Source organism: Macaca thibetana, chromosome 16 (genome assembly GCF_024542745.1).
Source record: "Macaca thibetana thibetana isolate TM-01 chromosome 16, ASM2454274v1, whole genome shotgun sequence".
NCBI classification, from domain to species: domain Eukaryota; kingdom Metazoa; phylum Chordata; class Mammalia; order Primates; family Cercopithecidae; genus Macaca; species Macaca thibetana.
The window spans coordinates 55,914,944-55,932,098 of NC_065593.1; the positions used below are offsets into that span (position 1 = coordinate 55,914,944).

At 53.0% G+C, this 17,155-nt stretch overlaps 1 protein-coding gene and 1 long non-coding RNA gene across 20 annotated transcripts in view; both read left to right on the plus strand.

Annotated features, from left to right (window-relative positions):
• MAPT (microtubule associated protein tau) overlaps positions 1-17,155 on the plus strand; it is a 131,366-nt gene that overhangs the window by 84,165 nt on the left and 30,046 nt on the right. For 6 of the 19 annotated variants that reach the window (XM_050763701.1, XM_050763703.1, XM_050763702.1 and 3 more), the window contains 3 exons: positions 6,128-6,183; positions 10,254-10,380; positions 16,113-16,378. In XM_050763701.1, the coding sequence (XP_050619658.1) occupies positions 6,128-6,183; positions 10,254-10,380; positions 16,113-16,378 (449 nt within the window). Of the gene's footprint in view, positions 1-2,256; positions 3,007-6,127; positions 6,184-8,653; positions 8,852-10,253; positions 10,381-13,021; positions 13,076-16,112; positions 16,379-17,155 lie in introns of all 19 variants that reach the window. The other 13 variants (XM_050763689.1, XM_050763694.1, XM_050763693.1 and 10 more) reach the window with 5 other exon arrangements.
• LOC126938972 (uncharacterized) lies at positions 6,192-7,704 on the plus strand. Its single transcript, XR_007720269.1, has 2 exons — positions 6,192-6,463; positions 6,501-7,704. It is a non-coding gene; the product is annotated as an uncharacterized LOC126938972 (long non-coding RNA).

Consider the following 17,155-nt stretch of genomic DNA (forward strand, 5'->3'; position numbering starts at 1 on the left):
CAGTGTTTCCTGACACCAGTTGATACGTTCAGGATCCACTGATTAAACTACCTGCTGTGTGGCATGCATTGTGGTCGATGCCAGAAATAGGAATTGGAGGGGCCCATGAGCATGGCCAGTATCAGACTGAAGGTGCTGCTGGAGGTGCTGCTGCGCTGTGACCAGGCCTCTTGGGGATGAGCCCGTGGCAACCACCCTGCCTCCGATGGGGTGGGCCCACATGTTACCTGTGTGTGTCCATGACCACACCTTCCTCCCCCACCTCATCCAAATTTCTTTCTTTTCCAAGCCCCCGAATCCTTCAGGGCTGCAGGTTTTGTTTAAAGCAGAGCTGGTGAGTTGCATGGGTTGTTGTGTTGCGACTAGATGGGGTGTTCAAAGAGTTGGGAGTTAAAAAACATAAAGGGTGCTTATTAGGAGAACCAAGGAGTATAATTGTCCTGTTCTTAATATGCAGCCAGATTAATGAATGTCACATGAATGAACCAGAAAAACATGAAATGTGCCCTTGATCAGCTGGGTTGGTGTGCAGCAAGCTGTGTGACCAAGGGACAGCAGTGCTCCTGAGGGCTGTCACTGTCTGCTGTGCAGAGCCCTTCCTCCCACGGGAGCCTACCTCACCTGTGCAAGGGGCTTGTCTGTGGTCAGTGACCTGGATAGATCTGAATGGGGCTTATTTTTTGAGGAGTCTTATGGCAGGTCTATCAGTAGACTCTATTCTTGATGATCACACATTTTGGATTTTCCAAATCTATCAGAGGATGGGCTTGAGGCAGAGTTTGTAGACACTAGTTTCACTGGTTTCATTTACCAAAAAGGGGAGCAGAAGTCAAGTATGGTGGCTCATGCCTGTAATCCCAGAGGCAGGAGAACTGCTTGAGCCCAGGAATTCTAGACCAGCCTAAGCAACATAAGGAGACCTGTCTCTACAAAAATAAAAAATAATATCTTAGTCAGACGTGGTGGCGTGCCTCTGTGGTCCCAGCTACTCGGGAGAGTGAGATGGGAGGATCGTTTGAGCCCTGGAGTTAAAGTTGCAATGAGCTGTGATTGCACCACTGCACTCTAGCCTGGGTGACAGAGCGAGACCCTGTCTCAAAAAAAAAAAAAAAGAAAAGAAAAGAAAAGAAAAAAGAAAGAAAAAAACTCATGCCTGTAATCCCAGCAGTTTGGGGGGCTGGGGTGGGCGGATCACAAGGTCAGGAGATCGAGACCATCCTGGCCAACATGGTGAAACTCCATCTCTACTAAAAACACAAAAATTAGCCGGGTGCGGTGGCGTGTGCCTATAATCCCAGCTACTCAGGAGGCTGAGGCAGGAGAATCACTTGAACCAGGGAGCCGGAGGTTGCAGTGAGCCGAGATCGCGCTACTGCACTCCAGCCTCGGCAACAGAGTGAAACTCTGTCTCAAAAAAAAGGGAGGCGGGGGAACAGTGAGAGGTAGGGAGAGGAAAGGGGATTCTCGCTACACCCAAGCCAGGTACCATCTAGAGGCTAGACTCTTTGGGAAGCTCAAATTCCCTAGAAAGCAGGAGAAGCTTCCTTAGCCCTCCCGCTTTCCCAGTAGATTAAGCCCATGAGCCCAAGGCGGCTCTAGATGTGTGACATGCTCTGTGCCCAACCAGAGCCCATCACAGGCAGAGGAATAACACCCACACCAGAAGGGCCCTCAGAGGTCACCACGTCCAGGAACCCTCCTTACAGATGAGGAAACTGAGGCCCAGAGAGGGGAGGACCCAGGGAGCTGGTGGCAGCTAGACCAGGAGAGTTGTCATTCCAAGCAAGCAAAGGCAACGAGATGAGCCCAGAGCTGTGCTCCCATCTCTTTGTTAGGGGGCCTAGGATGCCCTCTCAATGTCATTTTGTCCAGGATGATGCTCCCTCTCTTAAGCAATTAATGCGCCCTTGTTAACCTTTTGCTATCGCTGCCTCTTCAAACCAGAGGAGTTGAGAGTTCCGGGCCAGCAGAGGAAGGCACCTGAAAGGCCCCTGGCCAATGAGATTAGTGCTCACGTCCAGCCTGGACCCTGCGGAGAGGCCTCTGGGGTCTCTGGGCTGTGCCTGGGGGAGAAAGAGCCAGAAGCTCCCATCCCACTGACCGCGAGCCTTCCTCAGCACCGTCCCATTTGCTCAGCGCCTCCTCCAACAGGAGGCCCTCAAGAGCCCTCCCAGGAGTGGGGACCAAAAGGTGGGGACTGGGCCGAGAAGGGTCCGACCTTTCCGAAGTCCGCCACCCCTGCGTATCTCCACACAGAGCCTGAAAGTGGTAAGGTGGTCCAGGAAGTCTTCCTCGGAGAGCCAGGCCCCCCAGGTCTGAGCCACCAGCTCGTGTCCAGCATGCCTGGGGCTCCCCTCCTGCCTGAGGGCCCCAGAGAGGCCACACGCCAGCCTTCAGGGACAGGACCTGAGGACACAGAGGGTGGCCAACACGCCCCTGAGCTGCTCAAGCACCAGCTTCTGGGAGACCTGCACCAGGAGGGGCCGCCACTGAAGGGAGCCGGGGGCAAAGAGAGGCTGGGGAGCAAGAAGGAGGTGGATGAAGACCGCGACGTCGATGAGTCCTCCCCGCAAGACTCCCCTCCATCCAGGGTCTCCCCAGTCCAAGATGGGCAGCCTCCCCAGACAGCCAGAGAAGCCACCAGTGTCCCAGGCTTCCCAGCGGAGGGTGCCATTGCCCTCCCTGTGGATTTCCTCTCCAGAGTTTCCACAGAGATCCCAGCCTCTGAGCCCGAGGGGCCCAGTGCAGGGTGGGCTGAAGGGCAGGACATGCCCCCTGAGTTCACGTTCCACGTGGAAATCACACCCAACGTGCAGAAGGAGCAGGCGCACTCGGAGGAGGATTCGGGAAGGGCTGCATTTCCAGGGGCTCCTGGAGAGGAGCCAGAGGCCCGGGGCCCCTCTTTGGGAGAGGACACAAAAGAGGCTGAGCTTCCAGAGCCCACTGAAAAGCAGCCTGCTGCTGCTCCGCGGGGAAAACCCATCAGCCGGGTCCCTCAACTCAAAGGTCTGTGTCTTGAGCTTCCTCGCTCCTTCCCTGGGGACCTCCCGGGCCTCCCAGGCTGCGGTTACTGCCACTGAGCTTCAGGCCCTCCCAACTCCTGCTGCTTCCGACATTCCTAGGACGCCACTAAACCGACTCCTGGGTGCAGCTGCTCCACTCCCTCGGTCTCCTCCCGTGCTCAGGCTGTGGCCACACGCGCCCCTCACGCTTGCCTGCCACTCTGCATGTCACCAGCACCCCCGCCGCGTGCTCCCCACCTTGTTTGACTCTCTGGCCACTTGATGTGTCCACAATGGCCCATCAGCCCACAGGAGGTTGGTGGGTGCCCTCCACCGGCAGGGTGGCAGCTTCCCTCACGGTGTCTAGAACTCGCCAACCCTCCCATGTAGGCACAAGCAGCCCCACTTTGCAGATGAGGAAACGGAGGCCCAGAGAAGTGCAGTAACTTGCCGAAGGTCACTGAGTAGTAAGTGACAGAGCCAGGTTTGGGATCCAGGTAGGTTGGCTCTGAAAGACATACCTGTCCTGCATCCCACAGCGCCTCAGGAGGTGCTGGAGTGTGGACTCCTAACACGGAGATGGGCAGGGTACACACAGCAGGCGACACACACAGCATTCAGAGGTGGCCCAGAGCCCACACTGTGCCTTTGGCCCAGCACCCTGCCCCCACCCGCTCTGCCTTGTGGCAGGAAGATGAGGAGCAGACACAAGATCTCCCTGGTCCACATGCCGCCACCTCCCTCAGCAGAGGACGAGGAGATCCGCATGCTGGCATTGCAGGGGGCTGAGCAGGGCCCATCTTGAGCCCTCAGGAGCATGACCACAGCAGCCCCACAGGGTGGGATTGGTGTGGGGAGAGTCCCAAGTATCAGGGAGAGGAGAGTTGGTGTCCCGCGGGAGACCTCATAGCCACAAGGCAAGCTTGTCCATAAATTTGGGGCCCTTGGAATTTCACAGTTATTTGCCAAGCCCAGAAATGGATGTTACTGAAGCTCACAGTTGCAAGCATCTGTTAAATTTTTATTAGATTTTACTTTTAGAGAAAACTTTGAAATGCTATAGATAAAGAAGCCTGTGTTGAAAAGTTAAGACAGAGGCCAGGCACGGTGGCTCATGCCTGTAATCTCAGCACTTTGGGAGGCCGAGGCAGGTGGATCACTTGAGGTTAGAAGTTCGAGACCAGTCTGGCCAACATGGTGAGACCCTGTCTCTACTAAAAATACAAAAAAATTAGCTGGGCGTGGTGACGGGCACCTGTAGTCCCAACTACGGGGGAGGCTAAAGCAGAAGTGCTTGAACCCAGGAGGCAGCAGTTACAGTGAGCCAAGATCACACCACCGTACCCCAAGCCTGGGCGACAGAGCAAGACTCTGTCTCAAAAAATGAAATGAAGTAAAATAAAATAAAGTTAAGAGAGAAAAAGTATATCCTATATCCTATAACAGTAGGGGACAAATAACTGACCTGACAGGTTACTACAATATTTCCTGAAATGATGTTTTCTTGACTACCAGCCTACTGGAGGTGTGTCTGGGTTAAAAAAGAGTTCCATGGCCCAGTGACTGCGGGGAAAAAAAAAAAACAGACTAAACTAAGTTAAATAGGCTTTTCTGCTGCTGGACTTGTCAGAACCTTTAACGTACTAACAGTCATTGTGACCCTCTGAGAAGGTCACAAGTGGGTTTCCCAAACTTACTCGATTCTACCTGCTAACATTTCCTGGAGGAGGACTTGTTCAGTGCTTCTGCAGTTTGGGAAATGTTGATTTAGCAGGTGATTTTGTTGTGCCATGGATGGTGCTGGCTGATATGGGCAAAGGAAAGAACACGTGAGTCAGATTTGCCTGGGGCTCTTATTAAAGTGCAGGTTACCGGGGCCACTTTCGGCCTACAAACCCAGTTGTGGGGTAAGCCTGGGAGTCTTTTAGCAGGTGATTCTGCCATATAGTATAGTTGGAAAACCTCTGGGCATACTCATTGCTGGTCCCTCTAGAAATCCAGGTGACAATAGCCAACGAGAAGCTTCAAGAGACCCGATTGTCTGTGGGGTAGAGGGAATATGATATTAAAACCAAAGAAAAAAATCTATCATCAGTTTTCAGCAGTGACTGTCAAGAGAAGGAGAAGGGTGAGTTAGCACTGATGCTGGCAGACAGGTCAGTGGGTTGGTTTCACCAGGGAGTGTGATGAAGGCTGATGTTATCTGTGATGATGTATGATGGTAACTGGTTTGTAGCTAACTGGGGGAAGCGGTGAGGATTTGTGCCCTTCGAAGACCAGCAAGTGGCAAGAAACCCACCAGACCTGGCTCAGCGCTAGGCCGGGCTTGGCTCGTCTGAGAGCAGCTGGGGCTGGTGGCCAAAGCCCCTATTAGTGAGGGGTAAGCTTTGGGGGTACAACCAGCAACTAGGGGACAAAGACAAGCCTGCCAGGCTCTCCTATTCTGGAGGCAGGTGACCAGGAATGGAGATGGGGTGGTCAGCATAAGATGGCCAGGAAGGTGGGAATCAGGGCTGCTGGCAATCTAGCCGCATGGGCAAGGGAGCTGGGTGACTCCAGGCAGTTTCCAAGGCCCAGAGGGTGAGCAGGCACCTCGCAGGGAACCAGGGCCAAGCCTGGCTGCAGTGTGGAGACAACTCACCCACCCCCGTCCTTGGATCTTGCAGGAGGCTGGGTCCTCACTGAGCTACCAATATCCATGGCCCTGAGGCTTTTAAAACACCTGTCCGTGGAGTGGGGCTGGTCCCAGTGGGGTGAGGCTGACCCTGGCAGAAACAGGGCAGGAGCCTGTGGGTTAGGGAGACTGCACCTTCCTTAGATAGCCTCCGTGTCATCATGTCCCTGTGACAGTTTCTGCTGCGTCCCTTCTGCATGGTCCCACCCTCAGCCAGCCTGCTGCCCCCTCTTGCCAGGTTGCTCTAATCAGTGACCCCAGTGTGCTATGCTGATACTAACAATGTGAGACCTAGCACATTCAAGGAAGAAGAGAACCAACTGGTTTCCACCAGACCCAACTAAACAAAACACGGACCTATCCCAGAGAAATGCAACTTCACCACAGCTGGCTGTTTCTGTGAACAGTGAAAATGGAGTGTGACAAGCATTCTTATTTTATATTTTATCAGCTCGCATGGTCAGTAAAAGCAAAGACGGGACTGGAAGCGATGACAAAAAAGCCAAGGTAAGCTGACGATGCCACGGAACTCTGCAGCTGGTCCAGTTTACAGAGAAGCTGTGCTTTATGTCTGATTCATTCTCATATATAATGTGGGGAGCATTTGTCACTAAAGCACAGCTGTCATTTAAAGTGCTTTGTATTTTGGGGCAGGCTTTTTAAAAGTCCAGCATTTATTAGTTTTGATACTTACCCCAGGGAAGAGAAGTTGGCAGGTTCATGAAGTCATGCTGCTAATTCCAGCTTTCTTAGTGTAGTTTCAGTGAGACCCTGACAGTAAATGAAGGTGTGTTTGAAAACCAACCCCAGGACGGTAAATGAAGTTGTGTTTGAAAACCAACCCCAGGACAGTAAATGAAGCCATCTGCTCACTGCATAAACTGCACCCTGATCTTTGCCCATCCTTCTCAGTATTTCACTTCACCCATCGTTTACTCCCTCAATGACTTGGTGTCTGGGAAAATGCTCCCGTAATTGCACAGTGGCGTTTTTCCTGGAAAATCCCACCATGGCTCTAGATAAGACCTATTTTTCTTAAAGGTATCTAAAATTTCCAGCATAAATTCTGTCTGAAACAGCTGAATTTTAATCAGTCCTGGAGCCCAGAGGGCATCTCCAGTTGCCACATAGCTCTGAGCATTCGGTGGTGTGTTGGTGTGTTGGGGGCTGCTCCCGGAAGTGCCTGCAGAGTCAGGGCTCCCCAGCCTCACCTAGTGAGGCAGCGGAAGGGCCTGCGGGAATTTGGAGAGCTGCCCTTTGGGTCCCTGAAGTGATAGTGACAGCTGCTTGTCAATCATGGTGCACATTTAGTGCCGGGGGCAGGGGTCAGGGAATACCAGCCTCATGCATGCATGCATTCATTCATTCATTCATTCATGCAGCACACATGGGTACGACATCCCTGCCCTGGAGTTGCCTAGATTCTGGGGAGGGGAAAGATCTATTACCGTGGACCTCGGCCAGGTGGGGAGTGCTGCTGGTGGAGAGGGGCCATGTGCAGCGAGGAAGGAGGGGTCATCAATACCCCCACCCCAGCTTTGCTTTCTTGTCATCAGCCCCAGGGCCCCAGCCTGTGTCCCTCCTCTCCCACTACTGCTTCATCTCCTGGGTTCTCCTTACCAAGCCTGGCCACACAGAGGGTCTCGGCCGCTTCCATGGGGAATTGGAAAGCAATAAGATAACATCCCCAAGAAGCCCAACGAAGTCTGGGTCAGGACCCTTCTCTGAGCTGACTCGCTCTCGGAAACACTTTGAGGCTTAGCCTCCCCACTTTGTTTTCTGAGAGCGCTACCTCTTCCCCTCCAAACATCCCCTTCTCCTCTGGGGCCATGCCCACCCATCAAAATCCCCCATGGGTAGGATGAACTGTGGGTGTCAGTCACCATCTATCCCACATCCCAGTTCCAGGTCCCCCCACCCCCCGCCGCCTCCACAGGGACAGGTATGCAGACACGTGTCTCTGGCTGCTTCCTCATGTGGAATGGGTTCAAAAGTTATCAGTGTTGTTTACACTGGCAAACTGAAAAAGAGAAAACATTGGAGGCTTGGCACAGTGGCTCATGCCTGTAATCCCAGCACTTTGGGAGGCTAAGGTGGGAGGACCTCCCGAGCCCAAGAGTTCTAGACCAGCCTGGGCAACATAGCAAGACCCCATCTCTAAAACGAAAATTTAATTGACCAGGCAGAGGTGGGAGGATCACTTGAGCCCAAAAGGTAGAGGCTGCAGCGAGCCGTGATGGCACCACTGCACTCCAGCCAGGGCAACAGAGGGAGACCCTGTCTCTAAAACCAACAATGACAAAAAAAGAGTTAACATTGGCCAGATTAGGATTCACCAAATAGTGTTAATATTAGTTTGATTTGAGACTTTAATCAGAAAGCACATGTGTGGTGGGGGTGGGCATAACCTAAGATAGAATCTTTCCAACGTGGGGTGGGCACACTCCTGATTGAGTCTATCAGTGTGGTGGAAGAGGCCATGGGTTAATGGGCAGGCAAAAAAGCCCCTTGCCTGGAATTGAGTAGAAAGTAAGGCCCTTCAGACCCATGACACACTTGGCGACATTTTCTTGAGTAACATCCTAAGATTCATGTACCTTGATGATCTCCATCAACTTACTCATGTGAAGCACCCTTACACCAGTGGTCTCCAAATTCAGGGGCACAATCACATCTAACAGGCTGGAGAAAGAACATACTAGAACTTCCATTCCTTTGTCATGTCCTCTTCTAAAAGCTTTGTCAGATGTGAGTTGAGTAAGTTGGTCATATAAGAAGTATGACTGGGGAGGATGGTCACTTTCCTGTTCTTACTGATCAGATGGGATGTTAAGGGTACCTGATTCAAACAGCCTGGAGATCACTGCTTTCAACCATTACCTGCCTTATTTATTTTTAGTTACTGTCCTTTTTTCAGTTTGTTTTCCTCCTCCATGTGCTGACTTTTATTTTGATTTTATTTATGTTTATGTTTAAGACATCCACACGTTCCTCTGCTAAAACCTTGAAAAATAGGCCTTGCCTTAGCCCCAAACACCCCACTCCTGGTAGCTCAGACCCTCTGATCCAACCCTCCAGCCCTGCCGTGTGCCCAGAGCCACCTTCCTCTCCTAAATACGTCTCTTCTGTCACTCCCCGAACTGGCAGTTCTGGAGCAAAGGAGATGAAACTCAAGGTAAGGAAACCACCTTTGAAAAGAACCAGGCTGCTCTGCTGTGGTTTGCAAATGTGGGGTGTTTTTTGTTTTTTGTTTTTTTAGCCTCAAAGACCTTTCTTCAAATGAGCTCTGACACAGAAGCACCGTGTAAATAGTTAGAATTCTGGGCAAAGAGGAAAAGAGAGCTGGGGGCCGTACCTTTCAGCACCCCACAGGCTCTCATAGCAGCAGCCCCTCAGACACCTGGTGGGACCTTGGTTTCGAAATTGCTACTCTAAGGCTGGGCGCGGTGGCTCACACTGTAATCCCAGCTCTTTGGGAAGCCGAGGAGGGTGGATCACCTGAGGTCAGGAGTTCGAGACCAGCCTGGCCAACATAGTGAAACCCTGTCTCTACTATAAATACAAAAATTAGCCGAGCATGGTGGTGTGCACCTGTAATTGCAGCTACTCGGGAGGCTGAGGCACAAGAATTGCTCGAACTCCAGTAGCAGAGGTTGCAGTGAGCCAAGATTGTGCCACTGGGCTCCAGCTTGGGTGACAGAGCAAGACTCTGTCGCAAAATTTTTTTTAAAAACAAACCCAAAATGGCTACTCTCATTGGGTTCCTTTGCCCATTCCTGATTTTGGTAACAGAAATGCTTCCAGATTGCCCTGATCTGGGTAGGACAGCATCAGGCCACAGCAACACTGCCCTGTGAGCCCACTCCCCGCTGGACTAGCTTGTGGTCCTTAGTTAATGTCAGTTTCTTCTTTGAGTTTGTGTTATGTCTAAGGGTCATCTGCTGGGTAGCCGAACCCAGGGACTGCCCTAGTCCCTAGACTATGCCATGCCCGACTCTGCCAGCTTTGTCAGTGATGCTGGTGCTCCCCTCCTCGGGTGCTCACCTGCTCTGAGCACACCCAAGGAGTTCCTGACGCCTTAGGGTTGTATGGGAGAGAATGAAAGAACACAACGTAGCTCTCTTTAGCATCCTTGGCCAGGTTCAACACTGTCTCCAAGGGCCTCTGGTGGAACCAACCACCATCAGCCAAATAAATCCATAATTAGAGTCAGAAAATGGATGTCCGCCTATGCATAGTGCACTAATGTCCTGCCGATTGATTGACATGGAGTGGAGAGTGACTTGATCATTGCTGTAAGCTCTGCTGGCCTTGGCACAACTCATGCTGATAACCAATGCACATAGTTCCTCTGAGAGGAAATGTCCTCAGGGAACTTGGAGTTTGGGTGGGGATGTGGATTTGTGTGCCCAGCAAGCCCTCATGATTGTAGCAGACACTTGTGGCATCTAGAAGGCAAAGGGTCACCCCAGTCTTAACCGCGTTTTGAGTCAAGGTGCGGAGTGGGGCTGGTGTTGACTCGGTGGCAGCAACTTTTCCCAATGGTGAAAAAACCCTCGACCCTGTTTCATTTACAGGGGGCTGATGGGAAAACGAAGATCGCCACACCCCGGGGAGCGGCCCCTCCAGGCCAGAAGGGCCAAGCCAACGCCACCAGGATTCCAGCAAAAACCCCGCCCGCCCCAAAGACACCACCCAGCTCTGGTAAGAAGAATGTTCTCTTGAATCTTAGAGGAAGCTGAAGCTCTCAGAGGTACAGCCTTCATTTTAGGAGGCCTTAGGCCACTGAGAGTGAACGGCCCCTGGCAGCTGGTCAGCACCTTGCAGTTCACTAAGCACCAGAGTCTTCATTTCCTTCGCAGTTCTTCTGATTTCTGAGGCAGATGTTGAATCCCCACGTTTTTGTTTGTTTGTTTTGTTTTGTTTTTGAGATGGAGTTTCGCTCTTGTTGCCCAGGCTGGAGTGTGGTGGCGCAATCTCAGCTCACTGCAACCTCCACCTCCTGGGTTTAAGCAATTCTCCTACCTCAGCCTCCCTAGTAGCTGGCATTACAGGCACCTGCCACCACGCCCGGCTAATTTTTTGTATTTTTAATAGAGACGGGGTTTCGCCATGTTGGCCAGGCTGGTCTCGAACTCCTGACCTCAGGTGATCCACTTGCCTTGACCTCCCATAGTGCTGGGATTACAGGCGTGAGCCACCACTGCCAGCCTGAATCCTCACTTTTTATCAGTGAAGAAATTGAGGCTGATTCTGCAGCATGATAAAAAAAATATATAGAAAAAGGAAAAAAAAAGAAAGAAATCGAGCCTCTGAGAGTTTGCTTGACTGAGTCTAACCAGCTCATTTTAAGCCTGAGGAAAATGTGGTCATATGGCTACTAAATGGCAGCTCTTGGAGCCTCTCTGGCCCCAAGTCCAGGGTTCCACAGAGGCAGCCCCAGCATGGTGTGTTTGCAGTCCCCAAATGCGACCAGAGACAAATGTCTCTGGAGACAGAGCAGCAGCCTGGATAGGTCACAATGGGTGACGTCACTTAGGGCTCAACCCCCAGGCAGCTTAACCTGCTGGGGACGTTAGGAGTCTGCTGCAAAACCTGAGGGTCTTAGCTGAGCAGTCGCAGGCTGGGCCCATTGCCCTGGGCTCCTGTGAGTAAAACCCAGTCAGTTTTGAGTACCCAGTAAGGCATCCATCTAGTTATTTTGCAGCCGGGGTGCTATTAAGAACAGTCACGGCTGGGCATGGTGGCTCACGCCTATAATCCCAGCACTTTGGAGGCTGAGGAGGGTGGATCACCTGAGGTCAGGAGTTCGAGACCAGCCTGGCCAACATGGCGAAACCCTGTCTCTACTAAAAATACAAAAAAGTTAGCTGGGCGTGGTAGCAGATGCCTGTAATCCCAACTACTCAGGAAGCTGAGGCAGGAGAATCGCTTGAACCCGGGAGGCGGAGGTTGCAGCGAGCCGAGATCATGCCATTGCACTCAGGCCTGAGCAACAAAAGTGTGAGACTCTTTCTCGAAAACAAACAAAACAAACAGGCCGGGCACAGTGGCTCATGCCTGTAATCCCAGCACTTTGGGAGGCCGAGGCGGGCGGATCACAAGGTCAGGAGGTCAAGACCATCCTGGCTAACTCAGTGAAACCCTGTCTACTAAAAATACAAAAAATTAGCCAGGCTTGGTGGTGGGCACCTGTAGTCCCAGCTACTCAGGAGGCTGAGGCAGGAGAATGGCGTGAACCCGGGAGGCGGAGCTTGCAGTGAGCCAAGATCGCACCACTGCACTCCAGCCTGGGCAACAGAGTGAGACAGAGTGAGACTCAAAACAAACAAACAAAAAAAAAAACGAAGAAAACAGTCATCCTCTTTGGGGATTAGGGACAGCCTGCCTGAGCACTTCTGTCTCCCATTGCCCCAGTGAAGTGTTCCACCATTGGGTTTAGACCCCGCACCACGTAGGGGTGTCTGACCTGCACTTGCTCCTTGGCAGTGTGCAGGCAGCCTGTGGCTCTTGCTGCAGGCTGTGGCCAAAGCCTGGCCTGGATCTTGGTGACTCTACTTCTCCCTGGCCTGAGGGAGCTGCCCAGAGCCTGCCTGTCACCTGCTGCCTGTCTTTGCAGTGGCATTTCACACACACGTGGTGCGGTGGCAGCCCCAAGGATGGCCGTTCACTAAGGCCCGTTGTTTTTGTCTTTTCGCTTCGTGTTTTCTGGCCTGGTGTTTTTCTCATATACGTGGTGATCCAGGGATAATTCCCAGAATTTTGACAGGATTTTAGGTAGGGTTTGGATCCTGCTGTTTTTTCACTTAACATGGGGCCAGTTGACTCACACGCTGTTTTTTGTTGTTGTTTTTTTGTGTCGCCCACTGTGTCGCCCAGGCTGGAGTGCAGTGGCATGATCTTGGCTCACTGCAACCTCTTCTTCCCAGGTTCAAGCAATTCTCCTGCCTCAGCCTCCTGAGTAGCTAGGACTATAAGCACAGGCCACCAAGCCCTGCTAATTTTTGTATTTTTAGTAAAGACAGGGTTTCACCATGTTGACCAGGCTGGTCTCGAACTCCTGACCTCAAGTGATCCGTCCACCTCGGCCTCCCAAAGTGCTGGAATTACAGGGGACTCACACTTTGTAACAACCTGAAACAAGGTCATGCATTTCCCTTTGGGTCTTACCTGCTCTTCGGTGGCTGCCTGCATGTGGAGAGACCCTCCCCCTTGGGCCTCCTCCACCTTGTTTCAGAACGGGGCCTCTGCTGGGCCGGCCGTGGGTGCCTGCCATGTGAAGGACTCATTAAGGCCCCGTTTAAACCTGATGATAATAAGGTTTTTGTGGATTTTTCTCTTTAAGCGACCAAGCAAGTGCAGAGAAAACCACCCCCTGCAGAGCCCACATCTGAGAGAGGTACTCAGGAGCCTGCTTCACTGGGAGCAGCCTCCCTTTGCATGTGTGGCTGTTCACTGGCTTGTGTTCCTAGAGCCGACAGGACCCTTTTCTGCAATGCAGGGTTCACACAGGGTTCGCAGCTTGAAGATGGAGCAGTCCGAATTCTCTTCCCCAGATTTTGTGCAGCTGTGTTTGTCCGATGGGCTTTCTAATCCTGTGTGCTCTCCTTGACTTCAGGGACAATGGCATTACAGGCATGAACCACCATGCATGGCTGTCTCCCTATTTTTTTCAGCTGAAGACATAGGCTTAGGGAGGTCAGGTGACTTGCCCAAGACCTCTCTGCAAGTAAGAGGCATGAAAAGGATTTGGAGCCACCACCACCAAGCCCATTGGTCACCCTGGGTCTCTGAAGTCAGGGAAGCAGGAGGATGGGAGATCTCAGGAGGCAGAGAGGCTGAGCCTGGAGGCCCTGGAGGCCGAGGCCCCATCTGTTGTTTCCTTATGTGGAAAAGAAGAGGCTTCGTGTGTTCTATTGCCACAAAGCTTGACTACTTCAGGAACATCCAAGACATGGAAATCAGCAGGGCACGGTGGCTAATGTCTATAATCCTGGCACTTTGGGAGGCTGAGGTGGGAGAATTGCTTGAGGCCAGAAGTTCAAGACCAGCCTGCGTAACATAGTCAGACCCCGTCTCTATAAAAAACATTATTTAGGCCAGGCGCAGTGGCTCAAGCCTGTAATCCCAGCACTTTGGGAGGCAGAGACGGGTGGATCACGAGGTCAGGAGATCGAGACCATCCTGGCTAACACGGTGAAACCCTGTCTCTACTAAAAAATACAAAAAACTAGCCGGGCGAGGTGGCGGGCGCCTGTAGTCCCAGCTACTCGGGAGGCTGAGGCAGGAGAATGGCGTAAACCCGGGAGGCGGAGCTTGCAGTGAGCTGAGATCCGACCACTGCACTCCAGCCTGGGCGGCAGAGCCAGACTCTGTCTCAAAAAAAAAAAAAAAAAAAAAATTATTTAAAAAAGAGACATGGAATTCTTTAAATCCTAAAAACTGGTGCTGGCTGGGCGTGGTAGCTCACGCCTGTATTCCCAGCACTTTGGGAGGCTGAGGCAGGTGGATCACCTGAGGTCAGGAGTTCAAGACCAGCCTGGCCAACATGATAAAACCTCTACTAAAGAAGTCTCTACTGGCCCGGCGTGGTGGCTCACGCCTGTAATCCCAGCAGTTTGGGAGGCGGAGGCGGGCAGATCAGGAGATCAAGACCATCCTGGCTAACACGGTGAAACCCCGTCTCTACTAAAAATACAAAAAATTATCCAGGCGTTGTGGCGGGCGCCTGTAGTCCCAGCTACTCGGGAGGCTGAGGCAGGAGAATGGTGTAAACCCAGGAGGCGGAGCTTGCAGTGAGCCAAGATTGCGCCACTGCACTCCAGCCTGGGCAACAAAGTGAGACTCCATCTCAAAAAAAAAGAAGTCTCTACTAAAAATACAAAAATACAGTATCTACTAAAGTCTCTACTAAAAATACAAAAATTAGCCGGGCATGGCACTGCATTCCTGTAATCCCAGGATTCCCAGGATTCTCCTCCCAGCCACGGGAGGCTGAGGCAGGAGAATCGCTTGAACCCGGGAGGCGGAGCTTGCAGTGAGCCGAGATCACGCCACTGCACTCCAGCCTGGGTGACAGAGCGAGACTCCATCTCAAAACAAAACAAAACAACAACAACAACAACAACAACAACAAAACTAGTGCTTATTCGTCGCTGACCAAGCTGCCCATTGGCTACATGGGTGCTTCAAACAAAGAGCTGCCCTTCTCCAGCTCTGGCCAGCAGGTATGTGTTACAGCCAATGCCAGGGGCAGCGGCAGGGGCATTCTTGTGGGAAGCTTCCAGACCAGCAGGAAAGCTAAGTTCTCAGACTGCAGGGGAGCAAAGCGCACCTGGGCACAGAGTGAGGCCTGCAGTTCTCAGACTTCAGTCTTTGGAGAGCTTGAGAAAAATGAGCTTTTCAGGCCCCACCCCTAGAGATTCTGCTCTATCCACTCTCAGTGGGGCCCAGAAATGTGCACTTTACAAGTCCTACTTTCCTCCTTGAAAGCTCCAGAGATTCTGATGCAGGGTTCCGTGGGCCAGACTTCGGAAAACATGGACCCATGAGACAGAATAGCAGAGTGTTGAAGTGTAACAGGGACCTGGGAAGTGCAGTAACAGAAGCAAATTTGGGGGTAAAGGACACCCAGAGGAGGAAGGGACAGCATCTGCGTGGAGAGGAGACCCCCCAGCAGCTTCTGGGGTGTTGGAAAGGTGCACTTACTGCTATGCATGGCAGGTGGGGAACTGTATGGCAGGGCACAGCAGCATGAAGTGGCATGGCTCATGTGGACAGTTAGGGACAAGCAGGTATGGAGCAGGCATCCTGTTCTGGAGCCCAGATCCCACAGAGGAGCCAGGGAGCTGGCAGGAGCCCTGAACTAGCCGAACAGCTGAACATTCACCCTGTGGAGAAAGGGTCAGAAGCGTCCAGGCTTGAGGGCACAGCTGGGTCCCGTCACTGTGTCACCCTTATTTAGGATAAAGGCCCTAAAGAATTGCACTAGAGATTGGCAAAGCATATCTACCACCTCCTGGAGCCACCCTGGCTGCAGGGATTATAATTATATCCATTTTCAAATTAAGGCCTCTGAGCTCAGACAGGAGAAGTGACTTGTCTGAGACCACACAGCTTGTTGGAGCCCATCTCTTGACCCAAAGACCGAGGGGCCGAGTTGGCCACCTCTCTGGGAGCTGGTGTTGTATAGTGGTTGATGGTTTTCCATTGCTTTCCTGGGAAAGGGGTGTCTCTGTCCCTAAGCAAAAAGGCAGGGAGGAGGAGATGCTTCTCCAGGGCGGCCGCCTCCTGCTGCTGTAGCTGCGCTTCCAACCTGGCTTCCACCTGCCTAACCCAGTGGTGAGCCTGGGAATGGACCTGCGGGACGGGCAGCCCCCAGGGCCTTTTCTGACCCCCACCTGAGTCCTGGCTTCACTCCCTTCCTTCCTCCCCAGGTGAACCTCCAAAATCAGGGGATCGCAGTGGCTACAGCAGCCCCGGCTCCCCGGGCACTCCCGGCAGCCGCTCCCGCACCCCGTCCCTTCCAACCCCTCCAGCCCGGGAGCCCAAGAAGGTGGCGGTGGTCCGTACTCCACCTAAGTCGCCGTCTTCCGCCAAGAGCCGCCTGCAGACAGCCCCCGTGCCCATGCCAGACCTGAAGAACGTCAAGTCCAAGATCGGCTCCACCGAGAACCTGAAGCACCAGCCGGGAGGCGGGAAGGTAAGAGAGGCTGGATGCGCGTGGAGATGTGGGGGGCAGCGCCTGGAGGGGTAGGGCTGCGCCTGGAAGGGTAGGGCTGCGCCTGGAGGGGTAGGGCTGCGCCTGGAGGGGTAGGGCTGCACGTGGAGGTACGCGGCTGAACGTGGAGCCATGGGGCTGAGCGTGGAGCCATGGGGCTGCGCACGGAGACATGGGGCTGCGCGTGGAGGTGCGCGGCTGCGTCTGGAGGTATGGGGCTCCCCGCACCTGGGCTCGGCTACCACCCCCGCATAACACCCCGGTCCCATCCAGACCCTCTTCAAGGAAATTCAGTTCTTTATTGGGCTCTCCACTACACTGAGAGTGCTCTCCTCAGGCGAGAGCACGTTCTGGCTCTTCTCTTGCCCCTTCAGCCCCTGTTAATCGGACAGAGATGGCAGGGCTGTGTCTCCACGGCCGGAAGCTCTCATAGGGCACCCACAGGGGCTCCCCACCTTCCTTCTGGGTAGAACACGCTGCTACCCGTAGGTGGGCATCTCCACTTATGGGCCATCTGCTTAGGTTGGGTTCCTCTGGATTCTGGGAAGATTGGGGGTTCTGTTTTCATCAGCTGATTCTTCTGGGGGCAAGTGGGTGCTCGCCAGCTCTCCAGCTTCCTAAAGGTGGAGAAGCACGGACTTCCAGGGGCCTGGCCTGGACCCCTTTCTCTGCTCCTGTCCCTGTGCCCCTCATCTGGGTGCGTTAGGCTGACATACAAAGCACCGCAGTGAAAGAGCAGCAGTGTGCCTCCTCACCAGC